General features: G+C 38.1%; 1 protein-coding gene across 2 annotated transcripts; it reads right to left on the reverse strand.

Annotated features, from left to right (window-relative positions):
• Window positions 1–1,538: 1,538 nt before the first annotated feature.
• On the reverse strand, window positions 1,539–16,406 carry LOC148414717 (uncharacterized). 2 transcript variants are annotated; one of them, XM_088430157.1, is made up of 33 exons: window positions 16,183–16,406; window positions 16,041–16,094; window positions 14,841–14,900; window positions 14,664–14,726; window positions 14,509–14,574; window positions 14,104–14,175; window positions 13,977–14,045; window positions 13,824–13,880; window positions 12,992–13,063; window positions 12,871–12,930; window positions 12,739–12,795; window positions 11,988–12,053; window positions 11,835–11,900; window positions 11,697–11,762; window positions 10,651–10,770; window positions 9,891–9,938; window positions 9,753–9,812; window positions 9,556–9,675; window positions 9,433–9,486; window positions 8,578–8,628; window positions 8,421–8,489; window positions 8,326–8,346; window positions 8,165–8,236; window positions 7,730–7,780; window positions 7,594–7,656; window positions 7,074–7,130; window positions 6,893–7,000; window positions 6,777–6,827; window positions 6,622–6,657; window positions 4,201–4,278; window positions 4,070–4,109; window positions 3,924–3,975; window positions 1,539–3,195 (listed from the first exon to the last, which is right to left on the reverse strand). In XM_088430157.1, exons 1-33 carry the CDS (start codon window positions 16,183–16,185, stop codon window positions 2,238–2,240), a joined length of 2,940 nt encoding a protein of 979 aa, XP_088286283.1. In that variant the 5' UTR covers window positions 16,186–16,406; the 3' UTR covers window positions 1,539–2,237. The 2 variants fall into 2 exon arrangements, with proteins under 2 accessions (XP_088286283.1, XP_088286284.1); XM_088430158.1 differs by lacking the exon at window positions 9,433–9,486.
• Window positions 16,407–16,720: the final 314 nt, after the last annotated feature.

Genomic DNA, 16,720 nt, shown 5'->3' on the forward strand with positions numbered 1-16,720 from the left:
TTGTTGTTGTTTATGAATATTTTTTTAGTGAATAAAAACACAAAACAACAATTAGGTCAAAAAACGTTTTTGTTCAAACAAATACTGCCTTTTATACAGAGGTGGGTAGACGTTTTATAATCACTGTAGGTACAAGAGTTTGAAGTGTAAAATCAAAAATCAAGTCAAGTACAGACAATTATTTTATACCAGCTTTATGGGCTGTCTCAAATGGTACTTCATTTTAGCATGTAATGCCCCACTCAAAAATGAATGGCTGTAAATGCAAATGGGGCAATAGATTGGACACCCCTGTTATTGTTGACCTTGAATGGTATTCATGTATTGTTTTCTTTTTGTCCCAAAAAAATTCCCAGTAGTATCACTGCTCCTCATTTGATTCCTCCTGCACCTTTACGTAATGGCATCTCCGGTATCATGCTGCCATTCCATGGCCTATGTTTGACTTTCTAAATATAATCTTTTGCCGACTGTTTTGTGAGTGTGCATGTTGTTGCTTGTCAGTTCTTCGGACACCTCCCCAAAGATCTTCGATTGTCCTGAGGAAACATCTGACTTGATGTTAACCCTTACGTCTTAACAGTTCATGATTTTACACAGGCCGATAAAAACCCTATCAAGGCATCCATTTTAAAAGTGCACGTCCCCTTTAGGCTCATAGGTGAGCTGCAGCTCATCCAATGCCAGATTCAAACCCTCAAACTTACAAGTGGAAGGAAGCTGTTAGCCACTAAGCTAGCATTCCCCTCAAAATAATAGTGACACTATAATGAAAAAGACGTATAACATTATAGCAATAATAGATATTCATTATGACAATTAAAGATTTGGCAGGCTATCTTTCTAAACAACACACATGCCCCACCTTGTCCTGCTCTACCGGTAGGAATCGTGTCGAGAACTTTGTCACCTTTGTCACACACACTAAACACACATGCCCCCAGATGAAAAAAGAAACAGGCCTTGCGAAACCGCATCATCATCCCTGTCATGTGGCTGGATGATATTGTAAGAATTTTACCTGTCGATGATGTTGTCGAAACCTTTTGTTTTGTTTCCTTTGTGTGTGACTCACCTGGGAGGAGGAGGAGGAGGAGGATGGGGCGGAGTCTAATGAGCCTAACCCACCTGTATCTGGGTCTCAGCAAGTTTGACTCATCAGTTTCAAGCTCAAACTCTGACACAGTAGGATCCAAAAAAAGCACCAAGAAAAAAAAAAGTTGGCAATGTTGGTTGATAAATCAAAGAGGCCTAGAACTGATGATGAATATTTAAACATATGCTTATTAAATGATAATTGTGGTCAAAGAAAAAATCAGATGAGTACTTAACTTTTTTGTCATTGTGTTGAATTTCAAAAGTATGAAAGTATCGGTACCTAATTTGGGTTAGTACTCAACAGTAAATTCTTGTAATGGTATCAATCTGAAAAAAAAAAAGAAAAAGTGATACCGAACATCCCTAATTTCATTTATTCATATTTCTATTCTTTCACCTAAATTAATTATTCAATGTATAATTTTTAAAAAAGCAACTCCTCAATTTTTGCCTTTATTATTGCACAATCCATACATCTCATGCGTCGACCAACATCATAACAACTTACAATAAATACAAAGTACATTAAATAAAAAAAAAAAAACAGCATTAAGGATTTAGCCAGTGAAAAAGTTAGCGCTAAAGTCATTAGCATTGTTGCTCGAGTCAAGCTCATCAGTAATCATTACAAAATATTGCTCCAAAAATATATATTATTTCTACATTACATCCAGTGAGTGTTGACTCCATTGGCTAGCTAGCGTTACGCTATAACAGCAATAAAAGGCACTTGTTCATAGTGATACAAAAATCCATGAAAAGATTTGCATATCAAAAATGTTCAGTTTTTCCACGATAAGCTCAGACCTCGCTTCCCTGAGGAGCAAAACCGCGAGGCAATTCTCCAAGGGAAGCTAACGATTAGTGTTAGCAATCCTGTAGCCTCGTGATGCTAGCCAAGAAACAAATGTTGTCATCTTAATCATGTCAAACCGTAGTAAAGCGTTTTAAGAATGAAGATGCTACAATCTTGCTAGCCAACCTGCTAAATGTTTTCAGATCTCAATAAAATTCAAATGGCGACATCATGTGTGATATTTGTAGCATTTTCAGATCAGAGCTCACCAGTTTTGGTGAGATAACTTACGTTTAGTTTATTTGTGGACTTCTTTCGTTGCGAGGCCAGATGTTGCCGCGGGTCACACGTACTCCCTGTTGTCGAGATCCTTCTTGATCTCCTTCTTAATGCGGTCGATCTCGTCTTCTTCCGAGCTGTCGTAGTCGTAGCCGCCATTCTTGTCGCGTTCCGAGGCGCCGTCCGCCGGCTGGTCTCGGTCCCGTGGCTCGGCGGTTCCTTGCAGCTCCTCGCGTATGGCGTTGAGCTCCACCAGGCCGTCGTGCAGCTGCGTGGCCACTTCTCGGATCTTGCCGGCAAACTCGGATTTGGCGCCCTTCTTCAGCTCCTTGGAGTCCTTGGCCACAAAGTAGATGTCCATGCCCACGAAGAGCCCCGTGAGGACGCCGGTGGCCATGCTGGCGATCTGCACGGCGCGGGCGGCCGTGCTGCCGGCCACGTTGGCGATCTGCACCACGCGCATGATCTCGTTAGCGTTGATGAGGATGGCCTTGCCCGCCATGGCGCCGTCCTCGTAGAAGCTGCTGCTAAGCACGGGGAAGTCGCGGTTGTAGGCGTTGTTCTTCATCTTGATCAGGTCGAAGCGCCGCAGGTTTTCGATTCCCTGCTTGATGAACTTCAGGCACTTGTTGAGGTCGGCCATCTTCTCCTGGTAGTCCTCCACGATCTTCTCCACTTTCTTGCGGTCCATGGAGTTGTTGACCTGGTTGGAGATGCCGGCGCCGGCCGAGGTGAGGCCGCCGGCCGTGGCCACGCCCAGCCCCACCGCCGTCACGATCAGGGAGGTGCCCATGGTGACGGGCGCCAAGGCCAGGCCGGCGATGGTGGCCACGCCGCCGATGGCGCTGGTGGAGCCGCCGGTGATCTGGGCTATCTTGGTGTTTTTGTTGAACTTGTCCAGGGCGTCGGCGATGCCGTTCAGGTCGATGACGTGCTGCCACAGGCTTTCGGCCCGCTCCGAGAACAGCTTGTTGAACACGCGGATGCCCTTCTGGACCTTGTCCGCCGTCACCGCAAACGCCCTGACCGCAGGAAATAGGACTTGTGATTATACGCCGAAAGCGCTGATTGACTAAGTAACCACCATTCTTCATGCAATGGTAACATTTGCACAATCCTGCTAACTAGCATGTACCTTGCGAAAACTAAATCATTTAACTAACCAACCAGACGACCAACCAACCAACAACTAACAATTCATCTCACTAAACAGGTCCGTGGTAACTCGCACATGCCTCCTAACTAACTAACTAACTAACTTTTCATCTCAATGAACAAAGTTTCATGGTGACTTTTGCATAATCTAACAAATCAAATTCAAAATCAAACATAACTAATTAGTTAGACTGAGCAACAAATGAATTAAATGGCAAAAAAAAACGACCCACAAATTTTACAAATGTGCAACACTGACTTGTTAACCTACAACTACCTAGCTAAACCGACCCACAAACAAATTTGCAGCAATTGACAAAATTGGCACATTTTAACCAATCCGAAAAGACGACTTTCAAGCCACCGTTCAAATAGAGCGGTAACTTTGACATAGTCCTGCTAACTATCTCACTCATTAACTCTTTGACCCATGACCAAATATGGGTAAAGTTGATTAATACTGTCTTGAACAAATCATCTACCTCCATTTTAGCCAATCCCTATGGTATCCTAGGCAATATTAGCCAATAATGGTGTATTGACATTATACTGATAGAAAACTAAAAATCATGGAGGAATGTCTTTTCTCACTCACTTGGCTTCTTCTTTCTCCGTCATGTCTTCATCCTGAGGTGTGTCCTCCCAAGCTGAGGAAGAGCACATTGGAAAAGATGAAGTCAAAATATATTCGGGGGGAATCAATAGACAAGAATGCAATCCCGTCCTTTTATTTGAACTTACACTCGACGTTGTTCCACCACTCCATGAGGCCTTCCATGTCCTGGAAGAAAATAGCAAAAAAAGCAACAGATTGCGTGATGAAGGCCGGTGAGGGAAAGGTTGCCGCGGCAACGGGACGCTCTCATACCCACCCCTCTGTCGTCGGGCCCCGACGGATCGATGCGGAACTCCTCCAGCCGCTCGAACAAACACTGGTTTCCGCCCTCCATCTGAAACGCAAGCGGAGACGAGCGCCCCGTTGTTACTGTTGGATTGCGTTGGGGTCAAACCGCGGCAGTCACATAGCAGCGTTCCGATTTGGGTACCGTCCAATCATTTTACAGGGGAGTGAGCAAATGACTTGACGTTGGTTTATTTTTCACACTATTTCCGATGAAATTCACAGTTTTGATGCAGGAAATACAGAACAAAATGCGGAAAATTTGTATGACTTTTTTAGTTAGTTAAGAAAAACAAAATCATTGAAAAAAATATGAATAAAGAATTCAACTTTTTCACCAAAATTTCACCAAGTTGTCACATTCTATTTGATTGTGTTTTTTTGATTTGCGTTTCTTTGAGCTATGGAGTTCCAAAAATTTGTAGAAAAAAATCAAAATAAGATCTGAACTGTTCAGCTTTAAAACATTTAAAATTGAAATCCAAAGTTTCACCAAGTGATCCCATTTTATTTCTTTTATATATTTAAAAAAAAAAGTTTCCAAAGCTAAGGCGTTCAAAAATTTGTGACAAATAAAAAAAGACATGAAATTTTGATCTTCTCGGTACCTTGTTTTTCTGCGTACAACGAAAATCAAAAATTTTACCAAGTGGTCCTGTTCTATTTCTGTTTTGTTTTTCTCAAAGTGGGTGTTCACAGAGCTATGGACTCCACAAGTTCGTAGGAAGAGAAAAAAAAAAAACAGGTTCTCAGAACGTTGATACTCTATGTACAACAAACAAAACAAAAGCACGCAAAAATGAAAATGTAAAATTTCCCCAAGTGGTCCCATGCTATTTGTTTGCTTCACATTTTTTTTTCTTAAAATGGACGTTCCAGGAGCGACGAAAAAAAAGAAAAAAACAAGATTTGGACCTAGGGTTTTCAGCACAGTGTTTCTCTCTTTACAACCACGTAAATCGAAAATTTCACCATGTTTTCATTTGTTTCAATAATTGAAAAGTGTCTGCAAACGCATTCTTCTTTGACCATAGTTTTGGAAAACAATTAGTCGGTGGATTGTTCTTATGTAGCATTATTAGCAAGATGCTAATTAGGAAGGGGCGCTTCTTTGGCTGCGTTCGTCTTTATGTTTTGGCAGAAGTGAAGGCCGACAAACAAGTCAGCACACATTGCGGACGCCTCGTCTCGCCTTGCGTGCGGCTTTTGGTCCCGGAATGCTCGGGGAGGGCGGGGGAGGCTTATGCGTGAAAAAAGCAAAAACACATGCGGGCCAAAGGTGTTCTATCTGAGGAGGCAAGAGAGTCGTATGGGCAGATGATCCAAAATGGCGAGCCGTTGCGCAATCGTGCCGAGAAAGACGACGCGGTGGCATTGTGTACGAAGAAAGCCCTGACGGGGTGGGACCGCAGCCAGCCACAATATCCCATTATGTGTCCGCAAAAGCATTGCGCCGTCTTTTTTGCAAACCTTTTAAAAACGTCACCAGTCAGATTTATGAATCATTATAAAGACAAATCCTCTCCTTCATGACTTATTCATGTGAATTTTTGTCTTTGCTTTTGCTAGATGAAAACATTAGACTATAAAAATATCTAAATAATAATATCTACACAAATGCATTTTTAAAAATAATCATTTGACAATGGCTCTAAAGATAAAAAGTGGAGAAAATGGAAATAAAATGTTAAAATTTTAAACAAATATATTACGCAAACATTCAATGAAAAAAATATAAAATGCATAAACATTTGATTTTGAAAATGTAAACAAAATGAAATGGAAATGAAAATTAAATCAAATAATTAAAAAAATGCACAAAAACATTCAGCTAGGAAAAAAATAAATGTGATGGAATTGAAAAAATTCTTATTAGAATGAAAAACAAACAAAAGAAAAACAGAAAAATGAACATAACATAGAAATAATAAATCATAAATTCAAATTCAGCATAAATTTTAAAAAATTAAATCAAAATAAATAAATGCAATGGAAATAAAATATGAAATAAATCAAATTAAAACATATATATATATATATATATATATATATATATATATATATATATATATATATATATATATAAAACAGGAAACGTAACCAAAAATAAAGGCAACAAAAATGAAAAACAAAAATTATCACCAGAATAAAAATTGACAAATAAATGATCAAATTAAGAGAACACAAACTAAGGGTTCAATTTGAATCAAAATAAATACAAATATGATGAAATATGAATAAAATGAAAAGAAATGTATTATTATATATTGTTATATATATTTGTTATATTTAAATATATCAAATATGAGCATGAACTATGAACAAATGAAAAATATTGAAGATTAAAAAATAGAAACACCTGAAAAAAAAAAACTGAATCAAGTGGATGTACCTCAGCTTCTGCCTCCCGTCTCTGTGCAACTTTATTCTGCAACACACCCAAAAAACAAACAAATTACAATAACAACAAAATGCGCTTATAAAATTGCAATTAGCTCAAATACAAACATTTCAAAAGGAGTTTAAAAAAAAAATCATCCAGACTACCTTGACGCGAGGCATGAAGGGATTGTGTCGCTTTGGCTTTTTGACTTTGACCTAAAAATAATGAAGTGACCAGTGTGAAGAAATTATCATAAAAATGAGCAAAAATAAAAAAAGACCTCTTGTGATTTGTCGGCGCCATTCTCCTCTTTTTTATCCTCCGTGGACTTGTCCTCAAGCTTTTCTTCTCCTCCTTGTTCTTGTAGGTCTTGGTGGTCCGATGGCGGCTGTTGTCACGTGACGCCATGGAGCGTTAAACCTTGGCGCCACCCCGAGTGAAAACATGTGAGCTTCACATACCTTGGCAGCAGCAGCACGTGGCATAAACGGATTGTAGCGCTTTTGTTTCTTCTTGCGCTGTAAAGTCACATGTACATCGCATTTCAAAATCAAACATACACTCCACCAGTGGAAAAAGCCCTTTTGTTCCTGAACCACTAATGACAATGACAATCTGTTTAAGACTTAACAAAAAGCCATGCAATGTTTTGCTAAAGTCACTTCAACGTAACTAAGCAAGAATGTGTTTCATGTTCCAATTAGTTTGCTCTTAATTTGAAAAGAGAGCCTCTGTAATAACCTGCTATAACAATTTAGCTATGTCACATTGTGTTCCAAAGAATTTGCTCTTATTTTGAAAAGTGAAATTCTTTAATGATCTGCTGTAGCAATTGAGCAATGTGTCTTCATGGTATATATATATATATATATATATATATATATATACACATACATACACATACATACACACACTGTATATATTTGTTATTTTATTATTCTTTTTTTCAATAATGTGCTCAAAACGTGAAATAGACCTCACCGCTTTGTCCTCCGCCAGGGTAGCCTCATGGTCTTCATTCAGAAGCTCGTCATCTGATTGGCTCTGCCAGAAAATGATCTCATTAATAGACTCCACTCGCATTCCGGTTCCATGTCACGTGACCCACGATAACAACCTGATGCGCGTTGTCTTGCTTCGCCGTGTTGGCTACTCGGTTCCTCATTTCCTGAAATCCAATAGGAGCACGTAAGAAGGTCAAGCACCCACAAAATTCTAAAATTGTTCCCAAAATTAAGTCAATGATTTGCAAAACTACTCCACAAAAAAAAGGCTACCAAAAACTTTAAAAGTGCTCCACATATTAATTCAATGATTTGCAAAACTGCTCAATAAAAAAGCTCCAGAAAGGTATGAAAGTACTCCCAAATTAAGTTATTTTTTTTGCAAAACTGCTCTGCAAAAAAAAAAAAAAAAAAGTTTTTCATTAATCTATGATAAAACATGAGGCAATTGTTCCAAACATTTGGGTTACATGAATTCATTTTACGCCATTTTAAGCTTTTAATAACCCAAACAAACAAAAACTAGCAACGGTGGTGGCTCCTCCTACCTCCTGCGAAGGCTTGCGTGGGGGAACTTTAGGAGCTTCCTTGCCTGCCCGGGAACTCATGTCCGTGTTGTCCTGCGCAAGACAAGTACATTCTATTTGTTGGCCCAAAGCACAGCTAACGAAAAGCTAACCGGGTAAGTCAATCATAATTCTGTACATACCTCAGAAGCCTTGGCCTTCTCCTGCGAAAACATGAAAGAGACACAGTCAAAACAGGTGCGTCGCCTCGAGAAGTGGAACCAAAGCGGTGTCAAACCTCGTGAGCGGGTGGACGTGGAAGTGGAGTTTCACTTCTCTGCTTTCTCTCTCTCTCGTTGTTTTTGAGCTGGTCGGGACGACGCACAGGAAGGATTTAAAGAGGCAGGATGTGTGTGTGTTGCCACTGATTACTCACGATAATGAAAATACATTACTTTCTGTTTCCCCTCTGCTTCTTTCAACGGCTCAGCATCTTCGCCGTCCTTCTAGACAGAGGAGGAAAGTCGAGCACGTTAGAGTTCTTTACTGTTATATGAAAATATTAATAACCCATTCACTACCAATGACGGCTAGATACGTTTTTATCAACATCGACAGCAATATCCCTCTGAGAGCCAGCCTATTTATTTGTGTCCACTCTGGTGTTCATTTGTTTTCACTAACAATTGTAAATGGACTGGCAATGAATGACTTAAAAAGTGGGAAAAAAATCATCACTTGGCCATCTTTTTGGGAGGATTCAAAGTTATACAAATTCAGCAATGGACAAGTGTTTAATTTGAGATCAGTCTTGGGGTCTAGAAATACAAAGCCCTGTTAAAGAACAACAGAATTGTGAAACACAAAGATTTGTCTGAAACGGCCTTAAAAGACAGTCGGCGCGGTACAAGAGTGATCTCGTTTGAAAATAATTTAAAAAACACCACCAATGTTGCGTTCAAGACCAGAGAAATTTTGAAGTTGTTTGAAAGCACCCAGAAAAAAAATTCAAAAACAAAATGGTCCTAAACCAACCATCCAGCATTCAACACTTGACAAATGACAAATCACTCAAATTCATTCGATTTATTGCCCAGCCCTACTGCCAATGAGTTAACATACCGGTGTCAACGCAGTAGAAATGGATCTTTGCCGTCTTTTTCCGTCAATGGCAGTGAATGAGTTAAGACACGGCGTACGAGTGAAATAAGCAGCGAACAGCTCCAAATTTCCATCACCAGCAAACGGCCCCCTTGCCTAGCGCCCTCACCATGAAGCTCAGCTGACACAAATCACGTAAAAAGAATTACTTTGTTGGCAGGCCTGAACGGATTCAATTTGGACATGGCTCCCATTACGCCGTTCTGAGGGAGGCGGGGACACATTAAGACAGACCGCAACTATCAAACGGGCCAAATGGGAGCTTTCTATACCTGTTTGTGAGCGGACGACTTGTCGCCGGCGGCCGGCGCCTCGTCGTCACTGGAGTCGCTCTCCTTGTCCTTTCCGGAACGGAATGGGTTCAGCTTGTTCATGGCGCCGGCCAGCTTGCTCTGAAATCAAATGTTACGAATATTAATCGCTTCACAAAGAGCAGGTTGAGGATTTTCACCAAAACAACTTGCAGAACCTGTTTATGGCCAACGTCTGACGTCTCCTCGGTAACATCGGCGTCTGAGTTCTCTTTCTCCTAAACAACCCCACAAAGATGTTTTAATATTCAAATTTTTCTGGATTTTCACGGAAAAATGGAGATAGAGATACGCACTGGTTTGTCAGAATAGAAGGCGTTCTTCATCATGGCGCTAAAACCGTTCTGGAGGCACACAGACACACTGATGATGACGTTCAATCTCAAAGACTTTTTTTTACGTTTTTTTTAAATTATGTTTTACATTCAATCATAGGTTTAGATTTTTTGTTTTTTTAAAGTGCGGGTTCAAACATGGCTAGCACTAAATGAGTTCATGGTCAAATTCTTCACAAACAGAAATTTGGCTAGAGGCCAATAAAATAGGAACACTTCAACATTTTCAATTTGGTAGTTTTTTTGTACATAGAGAATGTGTTGAGAGTTTGAAATCTTGTTTTGACATTTTTCTACGAAGTTTCGAACCGCACTGCTCGGAGAAACACAATTTTAAGAAAAACGCAAAACAAACAAATAGAATTTGGACCACTTGGTAGAATTGTCAGTTTTTATGCTTTTTTTGTTCATTGTACATCGAGAAACAATCAACAGAAAAGCGAAGACGGAAATCTCGTTTCGCCTTTCTACTACACATTTTTTTTAACTCCAAAGCACGAAACAAACTTTGAAATGTAAACAGTAATATTCTGTAACAATCAAGCTTCAATAGTTCACAGAAAATATTGTGAAAATTAACAGACACAGCGCCACTATTTTCAGCATGGTTTTTCACCTTTCTCTCACCCCCCAAAAAATTTGGCTTTTCACAGAGAAGTCCCCTTCTTTTGGCCCGTACTCATATATTGTACCCATATATTGATGAGTTTTATAAAGTTACCTGCTTGGCTTTGGGCTTCTCTGTCAGATTTTCTTTGGAGCCAAGTGACTTTTCCTTGGACGTGTTTTCTGCAAGACTGTCACTGCTGGCTGTTAGCTCATCGGCCGCAGTCAAGTCCTCCTAAAACAGCATTCAGGAGCAAAAAAAGTGTTCAAATGGTCCTACTCTATAACAGTCAGTGTTATGTTAAAATCAAAACAAGTCCTAAATGTTAAAAATCAAGTCAAGTGGAAGTCAATCCTCCAAAATTATTGACAATACGTTCTACGTGTAGCTCGCTAGTTTAAACTGATTTCCTATTTTATTTGTGAGATATGAGCAACAAACAGTTTTAATCTAGTTTAAGAGGCTTCCATTTTGAAAAATATTGTTTGAAAATTACATCACTAAAGCTCAGGTAACAGCCAATAACGGCTCGGCTAGATGATCTAACTCAAGAAAATAGGTGAGCTGTGACTCGCTAAGTTTGGTCATGTGACTGAGCAAGCTGAGTTACTATCTGAGCCACGGGCAACTATGATGGCATTTTTAGGTGATAACAAGCGACAAAATAGCTGGCCCAAGATGAAAAAAAAGTGGATTTTGCTGCCTCAATCATATTCTACAAACACTACACTAGAATCAGAATAGTGTGTTTTAGATGAGTGGTTCTGCAGAGACTACAGCGGCAAAAGAATAGAAGAAATTGATCAAAAACAGTCAAAAGCTTTGTGGATGAAAAAAAAGAAAAGAAAAAAAAGAAATCCTAAGACCAAAGGAGCAGTAAAAACCTAGAGCACAAAAAAAGTGTTACAAAAACAAGTTGAAAATGTGCCATTGACGGCTATAACATCACAGATGTTTATGGAGTGAGGTCACGTGATGTTCGCAAGTTGAGCCGTGATTGGTTGTTACCTGAGTATCTTTGATGTCATTTTCAGTCAACAGCAAAATATAAAATGGCCACCCCCTCTTAAAATGGATTAAAAAAAAAAAAACAAAGAACTAGAGAGGTTAGAGAAAGCTAAGTGTTGCGTTCAAGTCCCGAAGGTAAAGCTATTGGAAACCTGAGACTGAGTTCTGGTTGCTTTTTTGGGCTTTTTGAAGACACCGCTGAAGAGTCCTCCTTTCTCCTGCAGGAACAACAGGAAATGAATGCTACAGTCGTCATGGTAACGCAAAGCCGCTAGCTTGGCACCACTGACCTTAGCCCCGCCCTCAGAGAGATTTTCACTGCTTGCAGACAGCTCGCTTGATTGAGACAAATCATCCTAGACCAGTGGATAAATTCAAAGCGCGCCAACGTTAAATCATATACTACTTCTAAAATTAAAACGTTTACAACATTGACTGCTCACCTGAGACTTTTCCCTGAAAAGTTTTGGTGATTTTTTAAAAATCCCGCTGAACATTCCACTGCTTTCCTACAGAGAGAACAAACACACACACACACATATACATATATATATATATATATATATATATATATACGTATAATTACACACACACACACACACACACATACGAATATGTAGGATGAACTTATTTTTGTGTAGATTAATATTATTTGTATTATTTCCGTATATTTATTTATTTTGAAGTTTAGCCTTTAGTTATTATTATGATTATTTATTTTTTACTGTTTACTTTAGATTAAAAACCACGATGTACTGCAGTTGATCAAGTTCAATTATACTAAATACAAATACATTAAATAATTAAATATTATATAATAATATTTTATAATAATATTATATTTTATAATTTTATATTTTTTAATTTTATAATAATATTATATAATAATATTTAGTATTAAATAATAATAAAAAAATCAGTCTTTTTCTCCTGAAAATTAAAATTGAGACATTGATATACAGTATTCTAATTCTACACTCAATTCCCTTAAAAATAAAACACAATATAAGAGGGCAGTTCAAAAATACAGAAATTTGAATCTTGCCAAATTGTTTTGAATTTTGAGAAAAACACATTTAAAGTTTGAGCATATTGATCTTTCATTGTCAATCCCTCAAAAGTCCTCTGCGCAACATAAGCCTTGTTCCGTCAAAACACATCATACGATATAAACAATACAACAAAAACACTCACCTTGGTGTTGTCATTGACATTGTTGTGGCTGGCAGGTATGTCAATGTCAAGAAGATCCTAAAAACACAACAAAATCTCAAATTTGACTTGACAAGCATGCGCAGTATAGGCGTGATCTTAATATTTTGTAACCTGTGAGGGCCTGCGTGCGTGTCCCCGTTTGGGAGGTTTTTTTGGCATGTCAGGCTTGTCCTGGAATGGACAAGCAGTTTTAGCATCGCAGGCTCAGGGATGTCACATAAACGAACTTTACCTTGGCCGCCTTGCTTTCATTTAAGCTGCCGTTGCTGCCCGACACCTCAGAATTGTGTTCGGAGTGCGATGCCTAAAATAAATAAATAAATAAATAAACATAAGTTCAGTAAAACAATTCAAGACGAGTTCTGAAATATTTAGTTAGAACAAAAAATAGGGATGGGTGAGACCCGACAATTAGCACCTGGCAGACCTGTCCAAATTTCAAGGTATCGGTACTCGCGAAGGTAACCGATACTAGTATCGGCCACTCTCTTGAAGCAGTTTTATGATCACGAATCAAAAATGACAAATTGGAAGAGTAGAAAATTGCCAAAAGTACTAGTGGTATCGTGCATGGTATCATATCTGTGACTACTAAAGAGTTGAGTGCTTGTAGTGTTTTCGTTCTGGGGAAAAAAAAAACGTTTTATCAAACATCTCTAACAAAAAGGTAACTTGTTTTATTTCCTACAGTTTTCATTTTAGATTCTCAATTGGAATTATGGACTGGTGAGCACAGATTTTAAGTATCGATATTTTGCAGATGCATGGCCTTATTTCAGCAAACACAATTTTGAAACCAAAATTATGCTTGAGAAAATTTAAAATAACCATTTCTTAAATAAAATGATTGTTTAAAAAAATGGAGGGGGTGGGGGTGTATCCATCAAAAGGAATAGTTGTATTGGTGCTTGTTATCCTTTCAGTGACTACTAAAGAGTTGAGTACTCATATGAGTATCTTTTTGTAAAAAAAAAAAAAAAGGTTGCCATGAAACATCCCAAATTGAAAATGAAATAAGTCATAAGCATAGAGTAAAACACACATATAAAATGAAAGATATTGACCTTGGTGTTGTCGTTCACGTTGTTATTGCTGGCGGACAAGTCAATGTCAAGGAGGTCCTGAGAAAATAAAATATATTTGATCCCACTTTCCATCCATGCATAGGCCTGATTTTATTTTATTTTATTTATTTATTTATTTATTTATTTTTGCACCTGCGAGGGCCTGCGTGCGTGTCCCCGTTTGGGTTTTTTCAATATCCCGCCAAAAACGCCAGACTTGTCCTGCAAGAAAATTTAGCATCAGAGGCTAGCTGATTTGAGCTAATTTGTCTGTGCTCACCTTTGATGACTTGCTGTCATCTAAACTGCCGTTACTGGCTGAAAGCTCGGCATTGTGCTGTGAGAGCGCCACCTAAACAAAAGCAACAACAAAACATGTTCTCGGAAATGACATTTAGCTGTACATTTTCTCAGATTTCTCTAATTTGCCTACACTTTCAAAATTCAAACCTCAATGAAAAATAAAAATTGAAAAAAAAAAAGAGGCAGTGAAAGTTGAAGCGCGTTATCACGAGGGAACACTATATTGCCTTGAGGTCCAGAAAGACTCCTGAAACACATTGAGTGCTCCAGACGGAGCTGCATCTAAGGCAAATCGAGTCCTAAAATTGTCCTAAAACACAATTAATTTTTCAAGGCAGATTTTCGATCACAGTAATGTGGAATTTTTAAAACAAGGTCAAACCTGCTGTGGCTCTTTGGACAACTTGGGCTGCTTCTTGAACATGCTTTTAAACATGCCTCCTTTGTCCTGTAATCATGGGAAAAAACACAATTATTACTTGCAACCACTTGCAAGTAATACAATTGTTGTAAAAAAAATGGAAAACAGGCTGTGACCTTGGTGTTGTCGTTCAGACTGTCGTTACTCTTTGACAGCTCGCTGCTGGCTGACAGGTTGTCCTGCATTGGAAACATTCAAATTGTCACCAGAGCAAAACAATATTGCAAAATGCAGAAATTGTAATGATATTGTGTACTATTATTATTAGAACGATTATTGACATGTTGCGTTACCTGTGGTTCGGCCGACTTGGAGGATCTCCTGAACATGCCGCCGAACAAAGCCGCCTTTTCCTGAAATGTAAGAGAAAAAAATCTATAATAATAATAATAATAATAATATATAATAATAATAACAACATCAATTTTTAGATTTATATTTATGTCAAGAGAATGGTTATCTTAAAACAAGTACATTGAAACAATGTACAAGGAACAAGGAAGTGATTTGTGTGTGTAAATTAATTTTATTTGTGTGTATTTATTTTGAAGTTCAACCTTCAAGTCAGTTTTTATTTATTTTTACTACTTTACTATTTTAGATTAAAAAACACAATGCACTGCAATTGCTCACCTTCAGTTATCTTAAATAAAATTCATTAGTTCATTCATTAATTTCTATGATAATTTTTACACTTAATTTGTATAGTTTTTTTAATATATTTTACTTTTGTTTTACTTATTTTTACACATTTTCACATATTGTTTTCTATTATTTTTATTTTACTTAAATCTATTTTAAATGCAGGCATAATGATTTTGTATACTCTGTATTTCTAAATTTACTTATTCATTTTCTTAAAAACTATTTAGTTATTTTTTTAAATGCAGGTTGGAATACAGCATTGAAAACAAACACGTATTATGTAGCGTAGTATTCAGATTATGTTTGCTGAAATGCGAATTGTAAATTTTCAATTACTTGCATGTTTACAAGGCTCCACCCCTTCATATGACAGATTTAAGTGCTGAGGTTTTGGTTAGCAACAAATGGGCTTCAGAGTTAACTCAGACCACCTCAGACCAACAAAAGCAGAAGGCAAATGGTGGCAAATGTCACTGTACTTAATTATCTGTTTTATTTTTTCCCTGTGGACAAAAAAAGAGGCATTTATTCATTTTAAAGTGAACAATAACAGAACCGATCTCAGATTTTATACAATACACCAGCGAATATCTGTTGGTACCACATTGTGATTCATTACACAAAAATAATTAAGAAAAATAATACAAAAAAAAAATCAATGAAAATAAATTAAAAATAAAAACAATCAGAACGTTGTTGGGAGGCTCGATCTAGCCCAATCAGGGATTAAAAACTGCGAACGTCACGGGACTTTTGTTGCGTTTAGAGACTGGTTGTAGGGTCAGAAATCCCAACTGTCAACAGTATGATTCAACGAAAATACTGTAATTGACTAAATAAGCACTCACAGCGACGTGTCCTTCATCACACTCCAAATCCAGATCGAGGTCGCAGTACCGATCCTGTCCAAACACATTTCACAAATAAAACCACTTTCAAGACGTCAACATAAAGTATTTGTGGAAAAACACTCCTCTCTCGCTCGCTCACCATTTTGGGTCTGTTTTGCTTCCAATCCCTGTAGCAAACTCGTTTCAAATATTCACGTCCTTTCTTTCTGTGAACGAGTTTTCAGGGCCTCTGGGCTGAAAGTTCCGCCCACCTCTGCTCACGTTAGAAAAAAAGAAAAAGGAAAAGGAAAAAAAAAAACCTTCACCCAGTTTCTTGTGACTTTTATACAACGACGTCGTTTGAAAACCCAGACGAACCAGTTCTACGAGCCTGGTCTTTATTAGGAGGAGGAGGGCGTGACCTGCCTCACCTGGCAGCCGAGTTGTTGTGAGACGCTGCGTTCGTTGTTGTTCGGAAATCTCACTCACAGTTACTCGGAAATCATGTTAAAACTTGGAAGTGTTCATAAACTCAAGGTCGCTGGTTTTTTCATTAATCCTCTTATTAATCCTTTTATTTTCAGTTTAAAGTCAATATTTAAAAGCGCCGTTAAACAGTGTTTTTTCTTTTGTGTATGTATGCGTTTGTGTGTTGACAGTGATCGTCCCATTGGTCAAGAAAGAAGACAATTATGCAT

The sequence above is a fragment of the Hippichthys cyanospilos genome, chromosome 12, assembly GCF_059441005.1.
Source record: "Hippichthys cyanospilos isolate Australia breed blue-spotted pipefish chromosome 12, RoL_Hcya_1.0, whole genome shotgun sequence".
In the NCBI taxonomy this organism is placed as follows: Eukaryota; Metazoa; Chordata; class Actinopteri; order Syngnathiformes; family Syngnathidae; genus Hippichthys; species Hippichthys cyanospilos.

What these genes read in the sequence shown, in the direction of transcription:
- LOC148414717 (XM_088430157.1), bottom strand. An exon ending in ACGCACGCAGGCCCTCGCAG is followed by an intron (nt 13,881 to 13,976) that starts GTGCAAAAATAA and finishes TTATTTTCTCAG; the next exon opens with GACCTCCTTGACATTGACTT. An exon ending in AGAAGCCCAAAGCCAAGCAG is followed by an intron (nt 9,939 to 10,650) that starts GTAACTTTATAA and finishes GTGTGCCTCCAG; the next exon opens with AACGGTTTTAGCGCCATGAT.